The sequence below is a fragment of the Neopelma chrysocephalum genome, unplaced genomic scaffold (assembly GCF_003984885.1).
Source record: "Neopelma chrysocephalum unplaced genomic scaffold, ASM398488v2 Primary Assembly neopelma1_245, whole genome shotgun sequence".
NCBI lineage: Eukaryota > Metazoa > Chordata > Aves > Passeriformes > Pipridae > Neopelma > Neopelma chrysocephalum.
In genome coordinates, this window is record NW_020897907.1 from 155,480 (window position 1) to 178,200 (window position 22,721).

General features: G+C 45.9%; 1 protein-coding gene across 6 annotated transcripts; it reads right to left on the bottom strand.

Annotated features, from left to right (window-relative positions):
* Positions 1 to 2,895: 2,895 nt before the first annotated feature.
* On the bottom strand, positions 2,896 to 22,715 carry ZNF512 (zinc finger protein 512). Of its 6 annotated transcripts, none has more exons than XM_027703621.1 (15): positions 22,687 to 22,715; positions 19,448 to 19,506; positions 17,937 to 18,145; positions 16,453 to 16,542; positions 15,643 to 15,729; positions 12,787 to 12,870; positions 11,456 to 11,580; positions 11,004 to 11,090; positions 9,271 to 9,369; positions 8,728 to 8,895; positions 7,911 to 8,105; positions 7,147 to 7,248; positions 5,583 to 5,645; positions 4,954 to 5,052; positions 2,896 to 4,486 (listed from the first exon to the last, which is right to left on the bottom strand). In XM_027703621.1, exons 1-15 carry the CDS (start codon positions 22,708 to 22,710, stop codon positions 4,166 to 4,168), a joined length of 1,812 nt encoding a protein of 603 aa, XP_027559422.1. In that variant the 5' UTR covers positions 22,711 to 22,715; the 3' UTR covers positions 2,896 to 4,165. The 6 variants fall into 6 exon arrangements, with proteins under 6 accessions (XP_027559422.1, XP_027559421.1, XP_027559423.1 ...); XM_027703620.1 differs by having other exon boundaries at positions 12,787 to 12,873; XM_027703622.1 differs by lacking the exon at positions 22,687 to 22,715 and adding an exon at positions 19,904 to 20,193 and having other exon boundaries at positions 12,787 to 12,873.
* Between the last annotated feature and the right edge of the window lie 6 nt (positions 22,716 to 22,721).

Here is a 22,721-nt window from a genome sequence, read left to right on the forward strand (position 1 = left end):
CAGATTAAAAAAAGCTGATGACAAATTAAAGCAATGAAAAGACTGATTATGTAACCAAGCTTTCTGGAAAAGTTGCTCTACAAAACATCCAGTTATTAAGGTATCTGCTAGAGTAACTCTGTGAAGTACTGTTCTGCCAGGGGACAAGGGTCAGCACAAGAAACACAGACACCAACTTTAAAAATAAATGTATAAATTTACTATAGTGCAACACAGCAAAGAATTACAAAAGAAGCAAAGAATTATAAAAAGACAAGCTTAGCAATGCACCAAATCATCATTCCAGAGTGTCCATAGTGATTAAGAAAGATGCCTTACCAGTTACCCTTTAATACATGACCACGATCTGCATCCCCCGCAGGGGAGCCCCGATCCCAGGGAAGGGCCAGAGAACCTCTCCCTGGAAACGGGAAATCCTCCCCACCATGGCCACTTGCAGTGAGGGCTCTGTCTGTGCTGTGAGAGGGTCCAGCTTTTATACTGTTAAACAACCAAGCTTATGTCACTATCCAGTGCAGAAAATATCTGGCGCTCTGCTCTCCTTGGTTTTCACCCAAAGCCTGGCCAGGGCTCAAAGGAAATCAAGGGAGTCAATTCGGACCCTCTACTGCCAAACGAGGCCAGTTATCTACTGCCATGACCTTGACTGGTCTCTAAATACAGGAAGATGGATACCTTCATATCTCATTAACGAACAGATGCAAATCTTCACTAATAAGCAAATACCAATATATCTTAATAACAAGTACAGATGTTTACAAAGGTGTAGTCTTACATATTTTACTAAAAGTTATACAGAATTTTGGCCAATAAGCAGATACATGGCTAAATGTAACATTAGGTTGGAAGGTTCATCTATAGGTCAACTCTGGGTCAGGGCCTCTTGTCCAGGCCTCAGCACTTTAAATACATCACAATGTTTCAGAATATGTTCATCGTGTGCTGTCCTTAAACCCTGTTAACTTGAGTTTCTAGAAACAACGGAAATGGGTCCCCAGAGGCAATTTCAGAACAACTGAAGAATGCACATAAGAGGGTAAAACTGAATGTAAGTGGTGTAGTGAGGGAGCTGAGGACAAAAAGAGGTTGCTGAGAGCAGAGCAATGTTATCACTGTATTCTACATAAACCAGACTGCTACAGAATACTGCAACTTGTTCCTGTCTCTGGACTTAAAAAGCCAAAAATGCACCAATCAATATATAAAATGCCAGCAAAGAACAATAAACAACCAAAAAAAAAAATTGAAAAAGAGAAAAACCTGCTTTGACTGAGACTAGTAATCCTCTCTAGCTCATACAGCAAATTATGTATGGAGTTAATTATGACTACAAATATGCAGGATGAAATTTTTGATACCATAAAACTATTTCAGTTACCAGGACTGAGCAGTGCAGGCAGATACAGAGGCTGAAATTAAAACAAGTTCAAATGAGAAGACACAGCATTTTTAGTGCAATTAATCACTGCAACAAGTACTGAGTGACTGGCTGGTCTCTTTTATCACTCCTGACTCCCTCAGAGCTGGATCTCTTTGGTAAGAGCAAGGCCCAGTTTGCTGGGTCAGTGGACAGTCTTCCTCCAGGGTCTGTGTTACCAATGCTGTGTAATGTCTTCATCCAAGCTGCACGGTGCAGTTTATTTGCTGGAGGGATGTCATCCAGAGGAACCTGGGGAATCCATGGATAGAGAGCAGCCTGATGGACAAGGACCCAGGGATAACTAAATTGGACACCACCTGGCCACGTGCCCTGGCAGCCCAGAACCCCCTGTGTCCTGGGCTGGATCTCCCGCAGCAGGGGCAGCAGGTGAGGGAGGGGATTCTGCCAACTCATCCCTTGCCCTCAGAGCAGTGGATCACGGCCACAGTCTCCCCGGGGCCCTGCCTTAGCCCCCCTCTGGCAGGACACAGGTGCTCCTGGACAGACCTCACTCCTCACAAGCAGCACAGTGCTGCACAGTGACGTCCCCCCCTCGCACCAGCCTGAGCCAACCCAGCAAACAATCTGCTGGAATGCTGATGGACAGGGATGGATTGTCACAGAATGATTTTCTTCCACATGCCACATTATGCAGGAGAATATATTACTGAATTAACTACAAAATCCAGGCGGCCATGAATTATCCATGTCTAGAGAGGTCTTGTTAGTAACTTCTAAATGACAGGAAATAGGACTCCAGAGTGCAATCCACTAAGAAAAACCTCCTTTAATTCCTGGGTTTATCGTACTGGGTGGGGAAAGTAGTGAACGTTTGCTCAAAGTATGGATGTGTGGAGTTCTGAGGAGAAACTGTGCAGACAACTGAACAGCACCACAGCAGGAAGGACAACCTGTGGGCAGGGGGGGGTGTGTTGTGTAGGGAGGGATGGTACCAAGACCACCACACACCAAACAGACAAGAAACCACATTCTGGTGACATTTTATTTTGTTGTCTTCTGATCTTGCCCATCTCACTGCAGACCTTACACATCCTGCAGAGTCCAGACACGTCTGCTTTCAGGGCAGCACTTGCAAGCACAGTGGCATCTGGTTGGAAAGGCAGTTCCAGAGACCACCCTGGCCGTACAGCACTCCCCCCCATCAGGGCCAATGTGATCATGCTGGTAATAACACACATGTACAAACCTGCTTCCTGCTTCCCTGTGAATTTCAGCAGCAGCAACTTTGTCAGACAGTGCAAATTTTGCAATTTCCTGGTACAGTGGGTCTTCGGATAACAGAAATTCTGGAGAATCTATTCTTTGAAAAAGAATAGGATTGCCCGTGCTGCTGCTTCTTGGTAGCTTCTATGACACCTGCTGCATTTAGACAGTGGAACAGGTTGCCCAGGGAGGTTGTGGATGCCCCAGCCCTGGAAGTGTTCAAAGCCAGGCTGGATAAGGCCTTGAGCAACCTGGTCCAGTGGGAGGTGTCCCTGCCCATGTTGGGGGAGTGCAGATTAAATGATCTTTAAGGTCCATTCCAACCCCTTAACACTCTATGATTCTATGATTTATGGAGCACAGGAAGATATTATTCCTCATAATACAGAGCTAATGCCAACACATGACTTAAAATGATGATCCCTCTTCTACTAACCTTTTCTACCCAGGGAAGCCACTGCTAATATACGTCATGAGCACAGAGGAAGTGGTGCTGAAAAGAAACAGGTGATGTAAGACAATGGAGGTGGCATCTGCAGTGCAGGAAGAAAGGACACTGTGGAAGCACGGGCACGACAAAGAACCACATGCTGGCAAGGCAGCTCCATGAACCTGGTTCCAGCACTAGCAGGCTGCCAATGCAGGTGTGCAGTATTGCAGCACGTTTCCCAGGTCAGTCTGAAACAAGGGGGCTTCAGTGGGCACACAAAGGCCATCTCAGTATATTACTTACTGGGGGCTCTGAAAGGCCAGTGAGTCTCTAAAGGGCTGGAGAGCAATTATTCCTCGCTGCACTAGAAGACTCTTTATGCATCTTTAATGCCCAGCATTACAGGAGACAGATGCCAGGGGAACGGTGGGCTCCTGACAAGGGTAAATGATGATGTCCCATCTCTTCCAAGCAGACCTGTGCTCATCTGCTGCTGAGCCTAAACACCAGGGCATGAATTAGAGCCTTGTGCAACAGGCTACAGCAAACACTGGGAAGGTCTCTGCTCTTCTGTGGCAGCCTTGCTGACAACAGGCAGGACAGTGATAGGGCAAGCCAAAGACTTTGCATTCTGCACAGCACTGCTTAGTTTGTGTGCATTATGTGCAAGAAAGGATTTCCCCCTTGAAGAGACCTAAACATTGTGCTAGTCAGTCCCTTATGGGGAGAACTGCTAAAAAAGAACCCTGATCTCACCCATCTGAGGAAAATGACAAAACAGACATCTGCTGTACTGGAAACCACTAAACAAGCAACTAATGTGACCAATCTGAGACTGAGATGTAACCAGAGCAGGAATCACACTGGGTACACTGCTAGTGCCACTGTCCAAGGGAACTATACCAGAAGAGGCAGCCTCTGCACCACAGCTTTGGTTTGAATCCCTCACAACCGAGCAGAGGCAAAAGTTTCAATATCAAAGTCACCGAGTAGAATTGAGTCACAAGTCCCAAAGACATCCAGTTGCTTATATTAGTGCTGTGAGTTATGAGTTGGACAGAAGTGGGGCTTGTAATTGAAAAGCTTTAGAATTACACCTTCTCATCCTCTAGGGATTTGCTTCGGCCTCGCTTGCGGCTGGTTTTAGGAAATTCAGCTCTCTGTGCAACTTGGGGTGCTCCTTCCTCACTGCTCGCACTCTCATTGTCCACCCGCCGTGGACGACCCCTCTTTTTCCTCATTTTTTCAACTCCAGCAGTGGGGAGTTTCTTGGCAGCCAGGGTCCCAGCTTTCTTCTTTTTGCCCCTGGTCAAAGGACGTTTCTTCCGTTGCTTCCTCTGCTCTTCCCTTTGGCGGATTTTCATTAGCTTCTCAAAGCTTTTGGTGGTCATTGTGTTCATATCAAACCAGTCCTGCAGGGTTTAGAAGGCAACAGGTTGGTACTGATGGTGGTGGAAATACCAAATAAAGCCTATCAGGGGTTATAATAAAGCTGTCTTGTGGGACAAGTTTTCCTGAAGTGTGAGATCTGGAAAGGCAGCTGCCTAACAACACTCTGTTCTTTGATGTGTCTCAAGTGTCACTCTGTCTCAAGGATGCAGATTTGATTTGGCAATTGCCTGGTTAAAGGTTTGGGAAATGCTGCAGAGCTGAATTGAGCAGCAGCAGCTTGGGACAAGGCATGTGACATAACACGACAGCTGCTCCCCGGAACATAAGACCAGCTGTGTTCAAGCAAACCAAAGGCTACTCCAGTTTAGGACCCTGTTCCCAACAGTAAGGAAAAAATAAAATAAGCACACCCCCAGCATTTCCTTCCCAAGACACTCTCCCCACCTCCAACAGCCTGGGGTTTGAAGTTCCACTCCACCTGCCTTACCTCAGCATGCACAGAGTTGATGTGATACTTGACCCCACTCTCTGAAATGAACTCCTTCTCACACAGGAGACACTTGTATTTACCAGCCACAAAGTCTCCCTGGCATCAAAACAAAACAAAAAAATCCATCAACAATTGCTGACCAGGAGGCTGATACATCTCTATATTGTATTTTAATCTTACTCAGACAGAACCCAGTAAAAACTAGAAACTCTCATTCATGTCAGACAAAGCTTCAGCTCCAGCACTGACATGACTGACCAGCTGTGCCCACAAAGCATAGGACTGCTCTGTGAGATGTCATAAGGTCTCCAGCACTGGATCTGGAAAAACTGCTCTTGTAGCTGTGCATCTACAGGTAGGACTGCTGTTTCATTGTCAGGGATGCCATGAAGGTGCTTCCTACTGGTCTCAAGCAGTGTTTGCCACGGCAGCCTCATTAGCACATAGGGGAACACTCAAATTGGGGGTTGGAACGAGATGATCTTTAAGGTCCCTTCCAACCCAAACCGTTCTGTGATTTTATGAACTTGTGAGGATCTCAGATTAGCAGATGGCAGGACAACAGCTTGAACAAAGGGATATCAGAAGGACAGGGACAGTAGGGCTGTTACAGGAAGGCTACCAACCAAGGTACATGTGCCGAGGTGAGATTTGAGTCCTGAGACGCTGCCGTACACAGATTCACAACCCTGAAACAAGAAAAAAAAGCATGTCAGTAACATTCTAGTAAGAAATCACTTCTTCCTGCACAAGGTCTTATTGTCTGGAAGATAATTCCAAAAGGGCTAAGAGAGGTAGAGGAAGGGAGATATGGAGTCCTACAAAGCCAGAAAGCTTCTGGTAAAAAGACCATTGAAAGAGCTAAGCTTTCAGTAAGCTTAATATTTGTTTTTCCAGTTTCTGAGCCCCTTTGGACATAATAAAGAGACTCCTGTGACAGTTACACTCACCCTCTATCAAAAGCCTGATTAAAATGATAGTTTGCTTTTTGCCTGAAGTGCAACAGAGATTAATTTCAAACAAAGCAGAGGGGCAGGTACAAGCCAGGGGCAGGGACTCTCTCCCATGCTGCTCGTGTCTCTAGTGGCACAGGGCAGGGGCACAGTGCCCAACATCGTCGGTCTCAGCTCAAGGGCAGCTTTGCAGGCCTGTCCCATGGGGAGCTTCAGGCATCAGTCTTAGGGTACCAGACTGTGCTCAGCCCTCAGCCCAGGACAGGAGGCACGAGCAAGACAAGCTACTGGTTACTGGTTGGTGACACAGGACAGCTGCTCTCTGGAGACAGCTCCATACACAACACAGTCCTGCAATTCTGATACTGGGAAAGGATGCAAGCCTGATAATTGGGAAGAGAGTGCTGGGGGTGGGGTAGAGCAAGAGGAAGGCATCATCCCTACACCTAACCCAGAGGGCAGCTGCCCCTGCCCTTCGGCTCTCGGACAGCGTGCAGCACACAGTCACATCCACCATCACCTCCACCAACCAGGCCATTGGTTCTCATGGGATCTCACTGGTGATTACTGCACGGTATTGTAAAAAACTAAGACTTCCAGTGCCTAGAGGGCTCCAAGAGAGCTGGAGAGGGACTTTTGACAAGGGTCTGAAGTGCCAGGACAACGGGGGATGGCTTCCCACTGCCAGAGGGCAGGTTAGATGGGATATTGGGAAGAAATTCTTCCCTGTGAGGGTGGTGAGGCCCTGGCACAGGTTGGCCAGAGAAGCTGTGGACACTTGAAACTGTCCAGTGCCAGGCTGGATGGGGCTTAGAGCTGGTCTAGTGGAATGAAGAAAGCTTAAGTGTTGTGCCAAAGTCCCTCTACTCCTCCCTTCTACAAATAGATTTAGCTAGAAAGGCAGGGGCCTCTCATTTTTCCACTGCTCAAACCACCAAATGGACCAGTTCCCAGCTGGATGCAAAAGCTGTACCAGTCTGACACCAGGTTACTGGCTCTGAAGTGAACACACACATTCCCAAAGGATCATTACTGGGGCATTTGGATAGAAAGGGCAAAAGGAGCATGCCCTGACATCCCCAAGAGTCTTGATTATACTAAACAATCATATTGAGACGAGGTAGGATTTGCCTCCCACAGAGAGACAAACTGCAGTTTCAAGGTTGTGGAAAGCCTCTTGGCTCATAGAGACCTGAAATCTGTCCCCTTTGAGGCTTCAGAAACATTTAAGGATTACCTGATTTGGGCAGTGGACTCTTCGGTACATCTTTATCTCTGCTTTCCATTTGCACAGCACATCTTGACTAAACGTGGGCAGTCCAGGCCGAGTGTATTTCAGCTGAGACAGAGATGGAATCGAGAGCTGGAAGCAATGCTGGCTACACAGACTGCCAGCTATGCCTCTTCCTCTTCCAGACTGTGAGACACAAGTGCTATTTCTTCTACTCTAGCAGCCAAAATCACAATAACCAATGTTTTCCTGTCTCACTGATTGCCTAGAAACATAACTGAAACTGGAGAACCCTCCCAATACCAGAATCTGAAACTTCCCATAGCCTTGACTAAAACAATTCCTCTAAATGTACTTATCCCACCGAAATCATAAAGCATCATTTTCCCTTAGGTTTCCTTTACAGCCTAAAAGATGATCCTGGAAATTCTGAAGCCTGAAACATGGAAATATCACAGCATGGCCAAAGTGATGTGCAGCCTATGACTTATGAACAACATCATGCCCATAACTGCCCATGTTCCTTGTGTCCACTGAAAATTCCAGCAATAGGACTTTACAGTCATTACAGCCTGCCTGGACAAAACACACCACAGCAATTGCTGCTGCAGCAGTACTGTAATCTAAGATGAAAGAGAGCAAAACCAAATCCCTCCCACAACATATACTGCTTTCCATGGGCCACTAAACACTGGGCAGGAGCCAGTACAAGACTCATCTGACATGAAGGTAAAAACTCAAATCTATAAAGCATTTTTAAGGCCTTGTACCTTCCGGTCATCTGGAATCAAGTCCTGCAGAACTTTTCTTTTGGGCCACTCTTTGGCCAGCTCTTCTCCAGCCAGTTCATGGAGATAGTAGATTGCCACCTTTGCAGATCTCCTCTGAACTCTGCCTGTGTTGTTTTGTTCCTGTTTCATTTCCATCAGGTCCCCTGTTCTTCTCTCCTCATGGAGGAAAGTGACCTGCAATGAAGGCCAAAAAAGGTGAGCCTCCTTCACTAGTTCCTATTTCAGTTACACTAAATACTGGGAATAAATATTCTGACAAATTCTTCATAAAAATGCTGCAGCAACTGTAGTTCACTGTCACAGACACAGGACAGAAGTGCATCCCACTAGTGAGACAGACCCCCAGATCTGCTCAGGGGGGTCACAGCAGTGAGGCTCAAGCAGAAAGTTTCATGCAGTCACTGGTCTTGAAAGGTATCCCATCATTCACTGTAAAACCCTTGCAGACAACGACCACAGCACTGCCTGTTCTGCTCCAATGGTGGGTCTTTTAAGAGCAAAGAAAAGCATCTCACAAGTTATGTTAGTATCACTCTTCCATGGAGCAAAAGTCAGGTCGGGGAAAGTTTACTGCTGCCACGCCAATTTACTGTTAAAAGCTTCATCCCAGTCAAAGAAAAGAAACAGCTGCTGCCAGAGGGAAAGTATCAATGACTACTCCAGAGAGACAGGAAAACACAAAGATTTGTGATCTGTAATTACCCACCAAAGTAGCAGACAAAAGCTTACGTGTGTCCAAGTGTGAGAGGCTGAGGTCCTCCCCCAGCCCCCTGCTAACCAGGGCAGGGGCACTCACCGGCCCGTGCTTGGAGCGGAGGTGGTACACCAGTCCTGCCTTTGATCTGTATGCTTTTCCACAGTGATGGCACTTCATAGCCATTTTCTCCAGCTCAGAAGCAGCCTTCCCACATTTTTTAACATGATACAGGTATCCCATTATGCTGGTGAAGGTGCCTGTGCAGCCCTGTCAACACAGAAGAAATATACATGGAAGAAAACCGTTCTCCAAGTGATCACGAGACCAGTGTATACACAGTTTGCTGACCAAAGTACTACCACTTTCCCTGACAGAACAGAGACAGGCAGGTAGAAAACTTTAATGTTAGTCTATTCAGATAGACAAAATCTGCAACAAAGAATTGGCATTGAAATGACCATTAAAGGTCTCTTTTAATCCAAACCATTCTATGATTCTATGTGACTCTGTCTTAAAAGCATAGCTACGAACTTGAAACAAACCTTGCTTTGGCCAGCACCAAATCATACCCAACAGCACTCTCCTGTTCTATGTTCATGCCTCCACTGCTGTTTAATTCACAGTTTGCACAATGCAGCTTACCTCCCTTGTACACTTCAGTTTTCCCATACACTTCAAAACCTTCCGGAGGCGGTCTCGCTCAAGCTGCTCGTCCACTTCCTCTCCCTCCTTCACAACTGGCTAAAGCGCAGCAGAAAGATGGATGGAAAACACATGAGACTCAGCATTTACAGTTCTTCTCATAGGGAATTCACTACTAAACACCCTACTGAAGGAAAGCTTCTAAAATAATTAAATGTCTGCAACTTATGATTTTATGGATGTGCATTTATTATACCGATCACTTTCCATATCTGTGCTGGTTTGGGCTGAGGTGGAGTTTTCTTTGCAGCACCTGGTATGGGGCTGTGTTTCAGATCTGTGCTGAGAACAGGGCTGATAGTGTAGAAATGGTTTTGTCAGTGCTGAGCAGCACTTGCACAGCATCAAGGTCTTTTCTGCTTCTCATCCCTCCCTGCCAGTGAGCGGCCTGGGGGTGCATGAGCAGGGGAGGGGACACAGCTGGGACAGCTGACCCCAGCTGGCCACAGGGATGTTCCAGACCACATGGTGTGATGCCCAGCATATAAAACTGGGGGAAGGAGGAGGGAGGGGAGCAGCGTTCAGCGATTGGTCGTCCCAAGCCATTATGATGCGTGATGGAGCCCCGTGGTCCTGGGGGTGGCTGAACACCTGTGTGCCTGTGGCTAGCAGGGGATGAATTCCCTGCTTTGCTCTGCTTGTGTGCATGGCTTTTGCTTTACCAATTGAACTGTCTTTATCTCAACCCATGAGTTTTGTCACTTCTACTCTTTAACTCCCTTCCCCATCCTGTGGGTGGGGGAGTGAGCTCGAGGCTGCGTGGGGCTTGGCTGCTGGCTGGGGTTTAACCAAACCTGAATTATCTTTAAAAGGAGTAAACTGACAGAAAATCACGCATCTTTAACATTTACTGGTCCTAGTGTTTCCACTTAGCCTGACTAAAGCCTGCTTGCAACACTTATTCATCTGTGCTAAACTACAGCTCAAGCTCTTTATTCTCTCTCTGATGTTATTGTACATTATTTCCTGCACTACCCAATATTACACTTAGACTGAATAGAAAGTTAGAACTGAGCGACAGATCTAATCCTCAGGTGCTGAATATGATCCCTGGTCTGTACCATTTACTAATACAGCTGTAGGTTCAGAAACTGCAGTACTGGGAATTGTGTAAAAAATTACAGTTGTGAATTTTCTGAACCTTACCCAAACTTCCAAGCGACTGTTTCAAAAGTTCTAATTCTTCACAACTACAACAGGAGACACTGCCTTCTTTAAAGTAACAGCGAAGACGAAAAGCAGATTGTAGCATTGGTATTTTTACAGTAAAGAGAGACAAGAATTAATTTCTGGTTCTGTTTTTCTACCTTTGAAGTTGTAAAGAACTCGAATCTAGTCTGCTCTGGATGTAAAAAAACAACCTCCTGCTTTCTAGCAAAGGACTGAAAATTGCAGCCTAATGAGCAATCTTTTTCTTTCTGACTGAGAATGCCTTTTATGCACGACTTATTACCAGCCAAAACAGAAATTCATCCCCTCTTTTTACGATGTGGCATCCCTACTTTACTGTTTTTCAGATGTCAAGTCTCACAGGAAAAATAATAGGCAGACGAGATTTGAATAGCTACAACATTTGAAAAAAACCACCCCGTGTTCTGTTTCTGTGTGTGCCAGGGAAGGAACAAAAGCCTGTTCTTCCTGTAGGAGTTTTAGATGCACAGCAGGTGTGTTACCTGATTGTTATGGTCTGCCATGACATGGTATTTCATCCCTGCTGAAGACTTCAGCTGCTTCCCGCACTGATGACACGTGAACATTTCCTAGAAATAAACAAGGACAGAGTGTTAATTAATCAAAGCAGTGGGAAACTTTGGGGAAAGGGAGAAGGAGAGCATAACATTTGGTTTGGACCTGGTAATTGCCCTCTAAGAACAGACTTTACAGAGTCTAAAATTTAGTGGAACAATGAAACAGCTACACCTTTGGTCACTACCCCAAACCTCCAGCAAAAGGCTGGGCAAGAAGCACCAAGCACAGCCTCTTACAGATGTATAAAGGACTCTTGCTTAGGGACATGATGATGATGAAAACTGGTTTTAAATCCAACACAAAACAGTGTGCAGGCATTTTTATTGGCAAGATAAAGAGAAGTAAAGAAACACTTGCTCATCTCTCGTGTTCTTACCTGCCTGCAGTTTGCCATATGTTTCTTCAGTCCTTCTACAGTCTTCCTCACCACAGCCCGGCAGGTGGGACAGGTAACTCGGCCTTTGTCCTGGATCTCCAAAGACCACTGCTCTTCCATACTACCTGTCAAAACACAACCTTTGCAATGTAACTGCTAACACTAAATCTTTTTTTTTCCTTCAATGTGCACAATGAACTCTAGGAAGAAACAGGTCACATGCTACCAAACTCACATCCAGCTACACTTCAATAGGTGTAGCTCATCTGCAGCTTTAAGTATGTCATGTGACAAGGCACACATCACTCCTTCTGGAAGAGCATTTTACAAAACTCTTTAATCCTACCAGTCCCTTGTTAGGAGTGTTCTTCCACTTGTCTGGTAGAGATTTTTCCTGTGTTCATTTCTGTTACACAATTACTTTAGCATGCTGAGTAAACTTGTCTTTTGGCAAAAGGGTTTTCCCAGTAAAAGCAGTCACAGATGTGACTGAACAGTCTCAGGAAAAGTCTATGGTTTTTCTCTACCAACTTTATGAATGCTTAGCAGCACCACCAGGTCAACAGCCACGGAAAAGCACCCTGTGTGACATGGTTTCCAGTTCCTGGCCTCTTTGCAAAATGCCAAGCAAAAGTTTGGCATATAATCCACAACGATTATAAATTACTGAAATTGGTTCTGGGAAGAAAGTGTCTTAGCACCATCTGCCTGAATTCTTACCATTACAAGATCCAAAGGCTTTCCTCTTTTCCCAGTAATAATAGCCCAAGGCTGTTCCTCCCCAGGTGGTTGGAGGAAAAGTTTGTGAATCAAACAGCACTTGGCAGAAAACTGGAGTGTTTAATGAGTGCTGTGAACTACAAATACCGAGTGATTCCACTCACTGAGTCAAGGCTAGTTTTATTTTTCTAGCACAGACTGTTTGAGTCTCTGGTTCCCAGAAAAGGTGAGCTGACAGCAACAGCTACAGTTTTTCCTGCAAACATATTCTGCTGAGTAAAAAATATAAATATTTTTATGAGTTTTTAAATGCAACTATTTTAACAGGCTTTTCTTCAGTTCAAAAAGTGATTCCCCCTTCACTGTTCCATTATGCAGTGGCAAAAGCACATGGAACTACACTCAGGCAGTGTGCAGTCCCTCCAGTCCTGCTCTGCAGTACTGACATAGTGCCAAAAGGACAGCAGCCAGCTCTTCCTCGTCAACAGTAAAGCAAAGAACCAAATAGAAACACCAGAAACATAAGCTGTTGCTCAGATACAAATCTTAGAATCACATTTATCTTTTAGCTGCTTTATAAACAATTCTGAGCAACTGCCTCTTTTTCTTACCTGTGTCATAGGTTTCTGTCTCTTTCTGAACACAGTGGCCTTTCCTCTTGGAGTTTTGTTTTGTTCCAGCTTGCTGGTTTTTTCCTGTTATAACACAAACAAGACAGACCAGAAGACTTAGTTCTGCTAGCTTTGTTACAAAAAACAGATCTTTTTGCTAGAAAGCTGTTATTTAGCCTGCTGTCTCAAAGTTACTCATTCAGAAATGTTCAATTTTTTTTTAAAGGAATTTCAAGATTATGTTTCCTACTCCCCTTCAAAATCCATGGCTATTTACAGTGGCAGGCATTAGTCCCACCCAGATATTTGTAGGTGTATGGTTTTTCATACACAAAGCTCAGGAGATGGGAACTCTTCACACTGAAACATCCTCTGTGCACAGTTTGGCTGAGCCCATCTAATGACAACCAAATGGAAAGTCACATTTCTCTACTCATTCCTATCTTCTTCAGACTAAATGACTTTTATTGTTTCAGCATTTTCTCATGGGTTATGCTTTTTGCTCTCATCTCCCTGACCTCTTCAGTTGGACCACACATTTCCTGAGCTGAAGTGCCTGCTGCTGGAAACAGCACTCCATGTGTGACCCTGCAGTAGAGCAAGAGAATTACTTCACATGTCTGAGAACCCTACATTCCTCTCAAAGTTCTCAGTCTAACATCTGCCTTTTTAAAAACAAGTATGACACTGCTGGTCCCTATTCAGCTTTTGATCTGTTATAAATCTCAAATCCTCTTCTGAAGCACTGACTCCTGGGAGGTTGTTCTTGGGTTTACAGCTGTGATAGCATTTCTTCCCAAACTACAGAATCTTTAATTTTACACACTGTTCTCTGTTCTATTTTTAAATTGTTTCTCTAACCTCAAGACCACTTTCACTTTTAGCCTTTTCTCTGATACACTTACCACCTCTTTCAGCTTTGTGCTGCCTACATAGTTCCAAGTCCTTGGTGACAAAATCAGTAGTTAGAACTGAATCTAGGGACAGACTGTGAACCATCATTCTATACTCCTATTTCACTAAGCTAGTGACCTCATTGTAGAGGGCTATCAGGTTGATTAAGCAGGATTTGCCCAGCATGAATCCATGTTGACTACTCCAAATCCCCATCTTGTCCTTCACATGTTTGGAAATGCTCTCCAGGATGTATCTCTCCATCACCTTCCCAGGGACTGAGGTGAAGTTGACTGGCCTGTAGTTCCCCAGATCTTCCTTCTTTCTGTCCTTGAAGACACGAGTGATATTTGCTCTCTTCCAGTCTTCAGGAACCTCTCCCAGTTGCCACGACCTTTCAAAGACAGCCAAGAGTGGCCTCACGACGGCATCAGCCAGCTCTCAGCACTCAGTGCAACCTGTCAGGCCCCACGGAACTTAGAATCATAAATTGTTTAGGTTGGAAAAGCCCTTTAAGACCACCATTCCCCAGCACTGCCAAGGCCACCACTAATCCGTGTCCCCAAGTGCCATATCCGCACGGCTTTTAAGTCCCTCCAAGGATGAGGACTCCTCCACTGCCCTGGGCAGCTGTGCCAGGGCTGGACAGCCCTTTTGGGGAAAAAACTGTTCCCAATATCACATCTAAGCCTGGTGCAACTTGAGGCCACTCCCTCTCATCCTGTCCCTTGTTCCCTGGGAGCAGAGCCCGATCCCCCAGCTCCCCCCTCCTGTCAGGGAGTTGCAGAGCCAGAAGGTCCCCCCTGAGCCTCCTTTTTCTCCAGGCTGAGCCCCCCCAGCTCCCTCAGCCCCTCCTGCTGCTCCAGCCCCTTCCCAGCTCCCTTCCCTTCCCTGCACACGCTCCAGCCCCTCCCTGTGTCTCCTGTGTGAGGTCCCAGAGCTGCCCCAGCACTGGAGGTGCCCCAGCAGTGCCAGCACAGGGAGGGCACTGCCCTGGCCCTGCTGCTCCAGCAGTGCTGGCACAGCCCAGGGGCCACTGGCCTCCTGCCCACCCAGGCACAGCTAGGATCATGTTGAGCCACTGTTGACCAATACCTCCAGGTCCTTTTCCAGCTTTCCAGCCACTCTGCCCCAAACCTGTAGTGCTGCATGGGGTTGTGGTGACCCAAGGGCAGGACCCAGCACTTTGCCTTGTTGAATCTCACACCGTTGGTCTCAGCCCATTGACCCAGCCTGTCCAGATCCCTCTACAGAGCCCTCTTGGTGTTATCTGTGAACTCACTGAAAGTGCACTCAATCCCCCTGTCCAGATCATCAATAAAGATATCAAATCACAATGGCCCAATCTTGAGCCCTGGGGACAGCACTGGTGCCCAGCCCCAGCTGGATGTCACTCCATTCCCCACCACTCTCTGGCCCAGCCATCCAGCCAGCTTTCTACCCAGCAAAGAGCACCCCTGTCCAAGCCATGAGCAGCCAGCTTCTCCAGAAGAATGATGTGGGAAATGGTGTCAAAGGCTTTACTAAAGTCCAGGTAAATAACTTCCATAGTCTTTCTCTCACCTGTGAAATGCATCACCTTGTCACAGAAGGTTACTCAAGCAGGTTATTTAACCTGTCACATCAGGTTAGTCAAGCAGGACCTGCCTTTCCTAAACCCATGCTGTCTGGGCCTGATCACCAGGTTGTCCCAGATGTGCCACATAATGGTACTCATGATAATCTGCTCCACATAATGGCACTCATGATAATCTGCTCCACATAATGGCACTCATGATAATCTGCTCCATGACCTTCCTTGACACTAAGTTCAGAGCAACAGGCCCGTAGTTCCCTGGATCCTCCTTCCGACCCTTCCTGCAGACAGGTGTCACACTGGCTAACCTCCAGTCCTCTGGGACCTTCCCCTTTAACCAGGGCTGCTGGCAAATGATTTGATAAATCCAGTTTAAGTGCTCTAACCTTGTCCTCCTTCACTGAGCGTAAGGCTTCCTTCTTCCAGACTTTCCCTCTGTCTGGTCTCAGGCTCTTGGGATTCCTGAAGGATTCCTGTAACAGATAAAGATTGAGGCACAGGAAGCATTGAGTACCTCAGCCTTTTCCATGTCCTTTGTCACCAGCTCTCCTGCTCTGGTGAGCAGCACACTCATGCTTCCCCCAGTCTTCCCTTTGCTGTTTATGTTCTTGTAGAATCCTTTCTTGTTGCCTTTCACATGCCTTCCAAGATTCAAATACAGGTTGGCCTTGGCTTTCCTAACCTCATCTGTGCAAGACTGGGAAGCAAATGTACACTTTTCCCGTGTCACCTGCTCCTACTTTCCCCACTTGTACATCTCCTTTTGCATCAACTACTGATTGACAAACCTTTTGAAGGAATGAAAGGCCTATGATATCAAGCATTTCTCCCCTCCGTCTCTGTGGCAAAAGAAAAGTGTTTGGGTTTGATTTCTTAACAAACCCATACTGCTGTTATCATCTACTCACTAATCTCCAGATGTTTACAAGTAATCTGTCTGATTATTTAGTCTATAATCTTTTGGGAAACTGAAACTATGCAGACTAGCCTACACTTCCCCTTTGTTGGACTTCTAAGACAGACTGAAATTACAACAATCACCTCCCACCATAAAGCAGATACTAGTCAACAGTCTCCTAGAACAAAATAACCAGAATCCAAAATAATGTTTGAAGACTGTAGAAGATGACATTTGGGCAGAGAAGTCTGAAGTACCTGGAGGCTTGTAGTTAGGAATTAGAAGTTATTTGTATTACCCCAAACTTTTTGCTTCTTCTTGGGAGAGTCTTCAACATCTTCGCCTTCCCCTTGCTCAGATTTCCTCTTGCCTTTCAATAGTACTTCTCCTGATAAGTAAGAACAGAAACACTTCAGTGTCAGTATTCAGTCTTTGAGTCTACGCTGCCCCATCTTACCCTTGGATTCAACACTTAATCAAAAAAAGAGTAGTTCTTGTAAGGCATCTGGACACTAGTGAGTTAGACTCTAACTAGTGAGTTAGTCTTCTAACTCAGCAACATTTAGGCACTCCACAGCCTGCAATTCTCTGACACAGAAGGTATGGAAGAAGCAGTGCCACAGCATGGTCTGGGAAAATAATCCTCCTCGGGATGAGACCCAGAAGGTGCCAGGTTATGTCATAAAAACCTCACCTGCACTCTGTGAGTGTGAGTCTGTCTGTAAGGTCTGCCCCCACCCCTGGCACGGCTCTGCAGGCTTCAGGGGTTAGTACCTCCATGCAGCAGCAACTGAGGATACTGGGACCCAAAGGCCAGGTACTGAGCAGACTAAGTGTTTAAGTGCAGCTGCAGGAGAGATCCACATTGCACATGTGTGCACGCACAAACATACATGCATATACATGTACTGCTTTGATATATACTTTTTTATATGCTGCTTTTCTCTCACTTACACACCTTCATCCTGATCAGCCAGAGAGGGAACAGGATGGAGGCTGTTGGTGCTGTTTGTGTGAGTGCTGATCTGTGTGGCTGCTGTGTACGTGTGTTTTATGTCTGCGTTTATTCCTACAGGAATACACGTGCAGTCTTGCCACCAGCTGGACCTGGGGGTGTGGAGCTGCAGCAATCTTGTTTCTATCAAGCTACCAGATTTGCCTCTCCCCACAACAGGATGGAACACAGATTCTGACTTAGAGATAAGAAGAACGAACAATAAAGCAGATTGTAGTTTTTGCTCTCTGCCACACAGTAAGTTCGAAAAACAGCTCCTAGGCCAGGAAATCTGAATGTTCCTACAACAACTTAAGACCCAACTCCCAGTCAGAAAATCATAAATGACAGAAGTAAGAAAATAAAAGAAATGAAGACACCTTTAAAAAATAATAACCTACCAAACACAAAAGCTGTGTCTAATCCCAAATATTGCTGAATGGTCCCCTTTGCCCATCTTCAGTGTTGATGGTTCTATTTTCAAAGCTCTCAAAGCATTTTTCTGATATGATTGGCATAACTCTTCCACCTATCTCTTCTACAGATAAAATCGAGTTCAGCCACAGAATCATCAGTTTTAATAGACAAGTCACTCAAAAGGAACTGCGTAATGTCAGAGAATTGTACCCATATTTCTGCAGTGGAAGAAGTTTATTCTAATACATGAGCAGCACTAGGAAACTTGTAATTTGTGGTTGAACTGCAGCATATCTTTCAGAAGCAAACTAATCTCTCACAAAAGAACCAGAGAGAAGAACATTTTGCATGGAACCAACAGTGATAAGTACCTTTTTTTTCTGGAGATTTGTTAACACTGTTTTTCACTCCTCTCATCTCCAGCCAGTAAGCAGGTCTGCGGATGGTCCGCTTGCTTCTGGACTCTGTGCTCCCGTTCACTGGGCTCTTCGCTGAGGCAGAAGAACCGTTGCTCACTGTGTCATCACAGTTACTGTTCACTCCTAGAACAGTAGTTTCCACCTCCTCAAATTGCTTAGACCTGGAAAACATCAAGTTGAAATCCTATGTATATGGACGCACATCTGTATATGGATATATATACACACAATCACAGTAACTTGACAGACAACACCCCTTTCATCTTCCCAAGTATTCTAAAAATTCATCCCATAGTTCACTAAATCTCCTGTGTTTTGGGAACTGGAAAATGACATCAAGATAAACCATCTTCACTGTTATTTTTCAGTACATCTTTTAGATAATGTCATTAGTAAGCTCTCAAGAGGAGCAGAAAAATATTCCTTCTACCTCAAACTTTCAACTTTAGAAGCAGGCATAAGTGAATCTCAACTTAAAAATATGCATTTATCTTTAAGCAACCAATGTAGAATATAAGAATTTTTCTGCAGGCCATCATTACAAAAGAGACATCTTCCATCTCACAAAGGGCAAGATCTCCTTCAGTCTCTATTCCCAGAGTCAAGGTTGGCACTACACAATTAAAAGCCTTAATGCTAGTAAGAATTTTAACTAGCAAGGCTTTCCACAATGAAGACAACCTTCTAGTATATCCCACAAATCAAACTACATCAAGACTAATTCAGATTAATCAGTGGCACTGAATTTTTTTCCTAGAGATCAAACAGAACTTTCTTTCACTGTTCTCAAATATTTCTCAGGCTTGACATCCTGGACATTTATACTCCTGTACATAACAGCAAACTGATGAGGTGTCAAAGAAACACAGACTATCTGTTCTCTGGGCAAATACCATTAATGTAAAGACGAAAAAAACAGAGAACAGAAACACTTTGCTACTACAATTCACAAACTGAAATCAGTAGATCACTTGAGTGATGACTGTGGCAGCCATTCCATAAATACTCTCCCACCCCCTGAGCTATGGAGCTCACCTTTTAACCCATCAATTCAGGAATTAATAAGTGGGGGACACTGACAGTACCAGGTCAGATCAATATATACTATATTTAAGGAGATAATGCAGAAGCATGGGAAGAGGAATTCTCAAATTAAAGCCTTTCAGTTACAATCACACCCAAAATACATAGATTTTGGAAGACCATGTGGTCTTGGACTTTAAATATTTCTCTTCACAGCGTTAAAATCCTTTAAAAAAATTAAAACTACACTGGAGTGTCAGAAAAGCACTTTTCCTACAAACCAATAAGCAGAGTCAGTTGAGACTCTTATCACACAAACTAGAACTGCTGCAACTCTTAAAATTCACAATATTATATAAAGACCACATACAGTTTTTCAATAAGAATCTCTCAGCTTTTTTCTTATCCTCAGTCAAACTAGACAAGAAACATTCACATACTTTTTATTTTCCAAGGACTTCTTGACCTTCTGCTGTCTGTGATGTCCAGTCCTGGTGTGCTAACAAAACAGAACAATTCACATGAGCATCATCATTGTCTTCTTTTAGCACGTTTCACTTTCCAGTCAAACCCAATCACCTGCACATCGAAGATGTGGATACACCACCCTTCCAAAAGGAAACCACTGTTTTCCACAACGGTGGAAGTGCTTAACATTTCCAATTCCAGCTGAATTAGAACTGGAATCAAAAGAGGGATCAGCCCCTCCACCCTCCTGATATGAAAGGCAATTCTTCCTCTTGCAATGGGAAATGGTGGAGTGTTCTTTGTCTCCAGTACCTTCAGCCATCCATACTTTCTGCTTAGACTTTATCACACGGTGACATACATTTTAGATCCTAACTTGTTAGTTCTTACATAGTGCTTATTTTTCCTTAATTAATTCTTGTATTTACCATGGATGTTGGCGAGAACGTTATCTCTAGTCTCCTTCATGCTCTTTTCATTAATCCCACTTTGCCATACTCCATCAGCTGCCCAGATGTTCACTTTATCCACATCACAGACTCCTTCTTATTTAACAAACATTTTTTTTGTCACTCACCACTTGTTACGCTCCTATTAAGACATGTAATTTAACAGACCTATCTAAATGTACATTCCCAATTCAGTATGAACAACTTATTTGCTATATATTGCTTCTAGTGCGTGGACAATCATTTCACAGAATCCCAGAATATGCTGAGTTGGAAGGGACCCACAAGGATCATCGAGTCTAACTCCTGGCCCTGCACAGGACATTCCCCAAGAGTCACACCATGTGCCCGAGAGTATTTTCCAAATGCCTCTTGAACTCTGACAGCCTTGGTGCTGTGCCCACTGTCCTGGGGAGCCTGTTCCAGTGCCCAACTACGCCCCGGGTGAAGAACCTTTTTCTAATATCCAACCTAAACCTTCCTGGAACAGCTCCAGCCGTTCCCTGGAGTCCTGTCCCTGGTCCCCACAGAGCAGAGCTCAGTGCCTGCCCCTCCCAAGGAAGTTGGAACTGCAATGAGGTTTCCTCTCAGTCTCCTCTTCTCCAGCTGAACACATGAAGCCACTGCTCACACGGCTTCCCCTCCAGGCCCTTCCCCATCTTTGCTGCCTCCTTTGGATGCTCTCTAAGGGCTCAATATCTTTATTATATCATGGTGCCCAAAACTGCCCCAATGTTGCAGGTGAGGCCGCCCCAGGTCAGAGCAGAGTGGGACAATCCCCTCCCTGACCCTGCTGGCAATGCTGGGCCTGATGCCCAACTGGCCACCCACCAGGACCCCCAGGGCCCTTTGCCAGCACTGCCTTCCAGCATCTCATTCCCAGTCTGTCTGTGCATCCGGAGTTGCCCCATCCCAGGGGCACAATCCGGCACTTCCCCTTGTTGAACTTCATATAGTTGGTGATTGCCCAGCCCTCTAATTTGTCGAGGTCTCTCTGTGGGACCTTCCTGCCTTCAAGGAAGTCAACAGCTCCTCCCAGTTTTTTTTTGTTTTGGTTTTTGTTTGGTTGGTTTTTTTGGGGGGGGTTGTTTGTTTGTTTGTTTTAATTTATTTTTAAATTTAAAACAGTGACAGGTCGCCAGTCTGATGTCACCCCATTCACTGTTACCCTTTGTATTTAATCATCACCTTCTTCCAAATGCTAATAATGACTCAATGTCATTCTTGATTCGGAAATCCAGGACAAAAATCTTGGTTATGCAGACTAAAAAAAACAAAAATCATTGCCCAATGGAAGCATATGAAAACCAAAACTGCAATTTAGTGAACAGAGGTAGTATTTTGCCATGTACATGAACTGGTTAAGAAACTGGAAGAAAAAAATAAAAGAAGAAAAAAAAAAGAAAAAAAAATTGCTAAATTACATGTCTTCTTTATAGAAAAATGTGATGCATGTGATCAACTGTAAGAGACACTCCAACCACGAGTGACAAAATTCAGTAGCATGCACTGACACAAACATTTAGAGGAATTCTTAAAACTGTGTCTGTGTAGCATCAGACTCTCCTTGGGCCTCCAGCCGCAGACACTGCTCATGGAAATGTTAAGGAAATGAGAAATGTGGAGAAACCTCACTGAGGAGCAGCCAGAAAAAATCAAGGCTATGAAGATACAACAATAAAAATGAAGAAACAGGCAGACAGAGTCTGCTGAAATTAGCTCACCTATTCCACCATTAGAAGAACCAAAATGACCGACAAACGTTGCACATGTTTTAAGATTCATGGGGTTTTTGGAACTAAAAAAATTTGCATAAAAGTGAAGATTAGTACGCAGAACTTTGGTGGTAGCTAATAAAAAAGGAGAGTGCAGACAATCTGTCAGACATTCCTTTCTGAGAAGTTGATAGCAGCAACCACGAAGGAAACACCTACAAAAGTGGCGTTTAAGTTCAGTTCTGAATGCTTTTTCATTTATACAGTGTACTTCCCACTTAAAGAGGAGACCCATGCAGGAATACCCAAGGGCTGGACATAAGAAAAACAAAAAAGCCACCTCCCTTCCACAGGTAAGGAAGAGAAACAGCGGCTCAGAGCCCGAAAGATGGAGAAGGGCGATCTCTGCCTGCCCCTGGGCTGTAGGCCCCTCCGGTGCGCTGGAACACGGCTGCTGCTGGAGACGGGCCGCTCCCCAGCACCCAGCCCAGGCACACGGTGCTTAAGCCCAGCGCAGGAACTGCCCGACGGGAGGGTTCTGACACGGGAACTGCGGGTCCTGAGGTGCCAGCGGGAGCGCCGGGCGTCCTGCGGGCCCCGAGCGTCCCCGGGACGTGCGGGAGGGCTCAGTGTCCAGCGCCACGTCCCCGCTGCCACCCGCACGCTCCATGAGCTCCGCTGTCCCGCAGCGAAGGCCTCTGGGCCCCAGCGCAAGGCGTCAGCAGTGCCCAGCTGCGGGTCCGTGCCAGGCCTGAGCCGAGCGGAGTCAGGGGCGGCCTGGCCTCGGGGCGGAAAGTGGCCGCTGCCGCCGCACCCCGGCAACCCGGAGCGGGTCCCGCTCGCCCGCGAACAGAGCGGGGCCGCTCCCCGCGCCGGGCCGGGCCGCTCTCCTTCCAGAGCCAGGCCCAGCGAGACCCCCGGGGGCGCCGGCCCGCTCCCGCCATCCCGACGGCGGAGCCCACCTCGCGGCAGCCCCTTGCCCGCCGCCCGGCCGCGCTCCCCGGGGCAACCGGCGGCGGCCCCGGCGGGAGAACCGCGGGCACTCACCGAGCCGCCGCCGCCGCCCCGCATGGTGCCGGTGC

What these genes read in the sequence shown, in the direction of transcription:
- ZNF512 (XM_027703620.1), bottom strand. Translation starts at nt 22,710, where the DNA reads ATGCGGGGCGGCGGCGGCGGCTCG. An exon ending in GGGGCGGCGGCGGCGGCTCG is followed by an intron (nt 19,507 to 22,686) that starts GTGAGTGCCCGC and finishes CTGTTTTGTTAG; the next exon opens with CACACCAGGACTGGACATCA. An exon ending in GAGTCCACTGCCCAAATCAG is followed by an intron (nt 5,646 to 7,146) that starts GTAATCCTTAAA and finishes TTCTTGTTTCAG; the next exon opens with GGTTGTGAATCTGTGTACGG.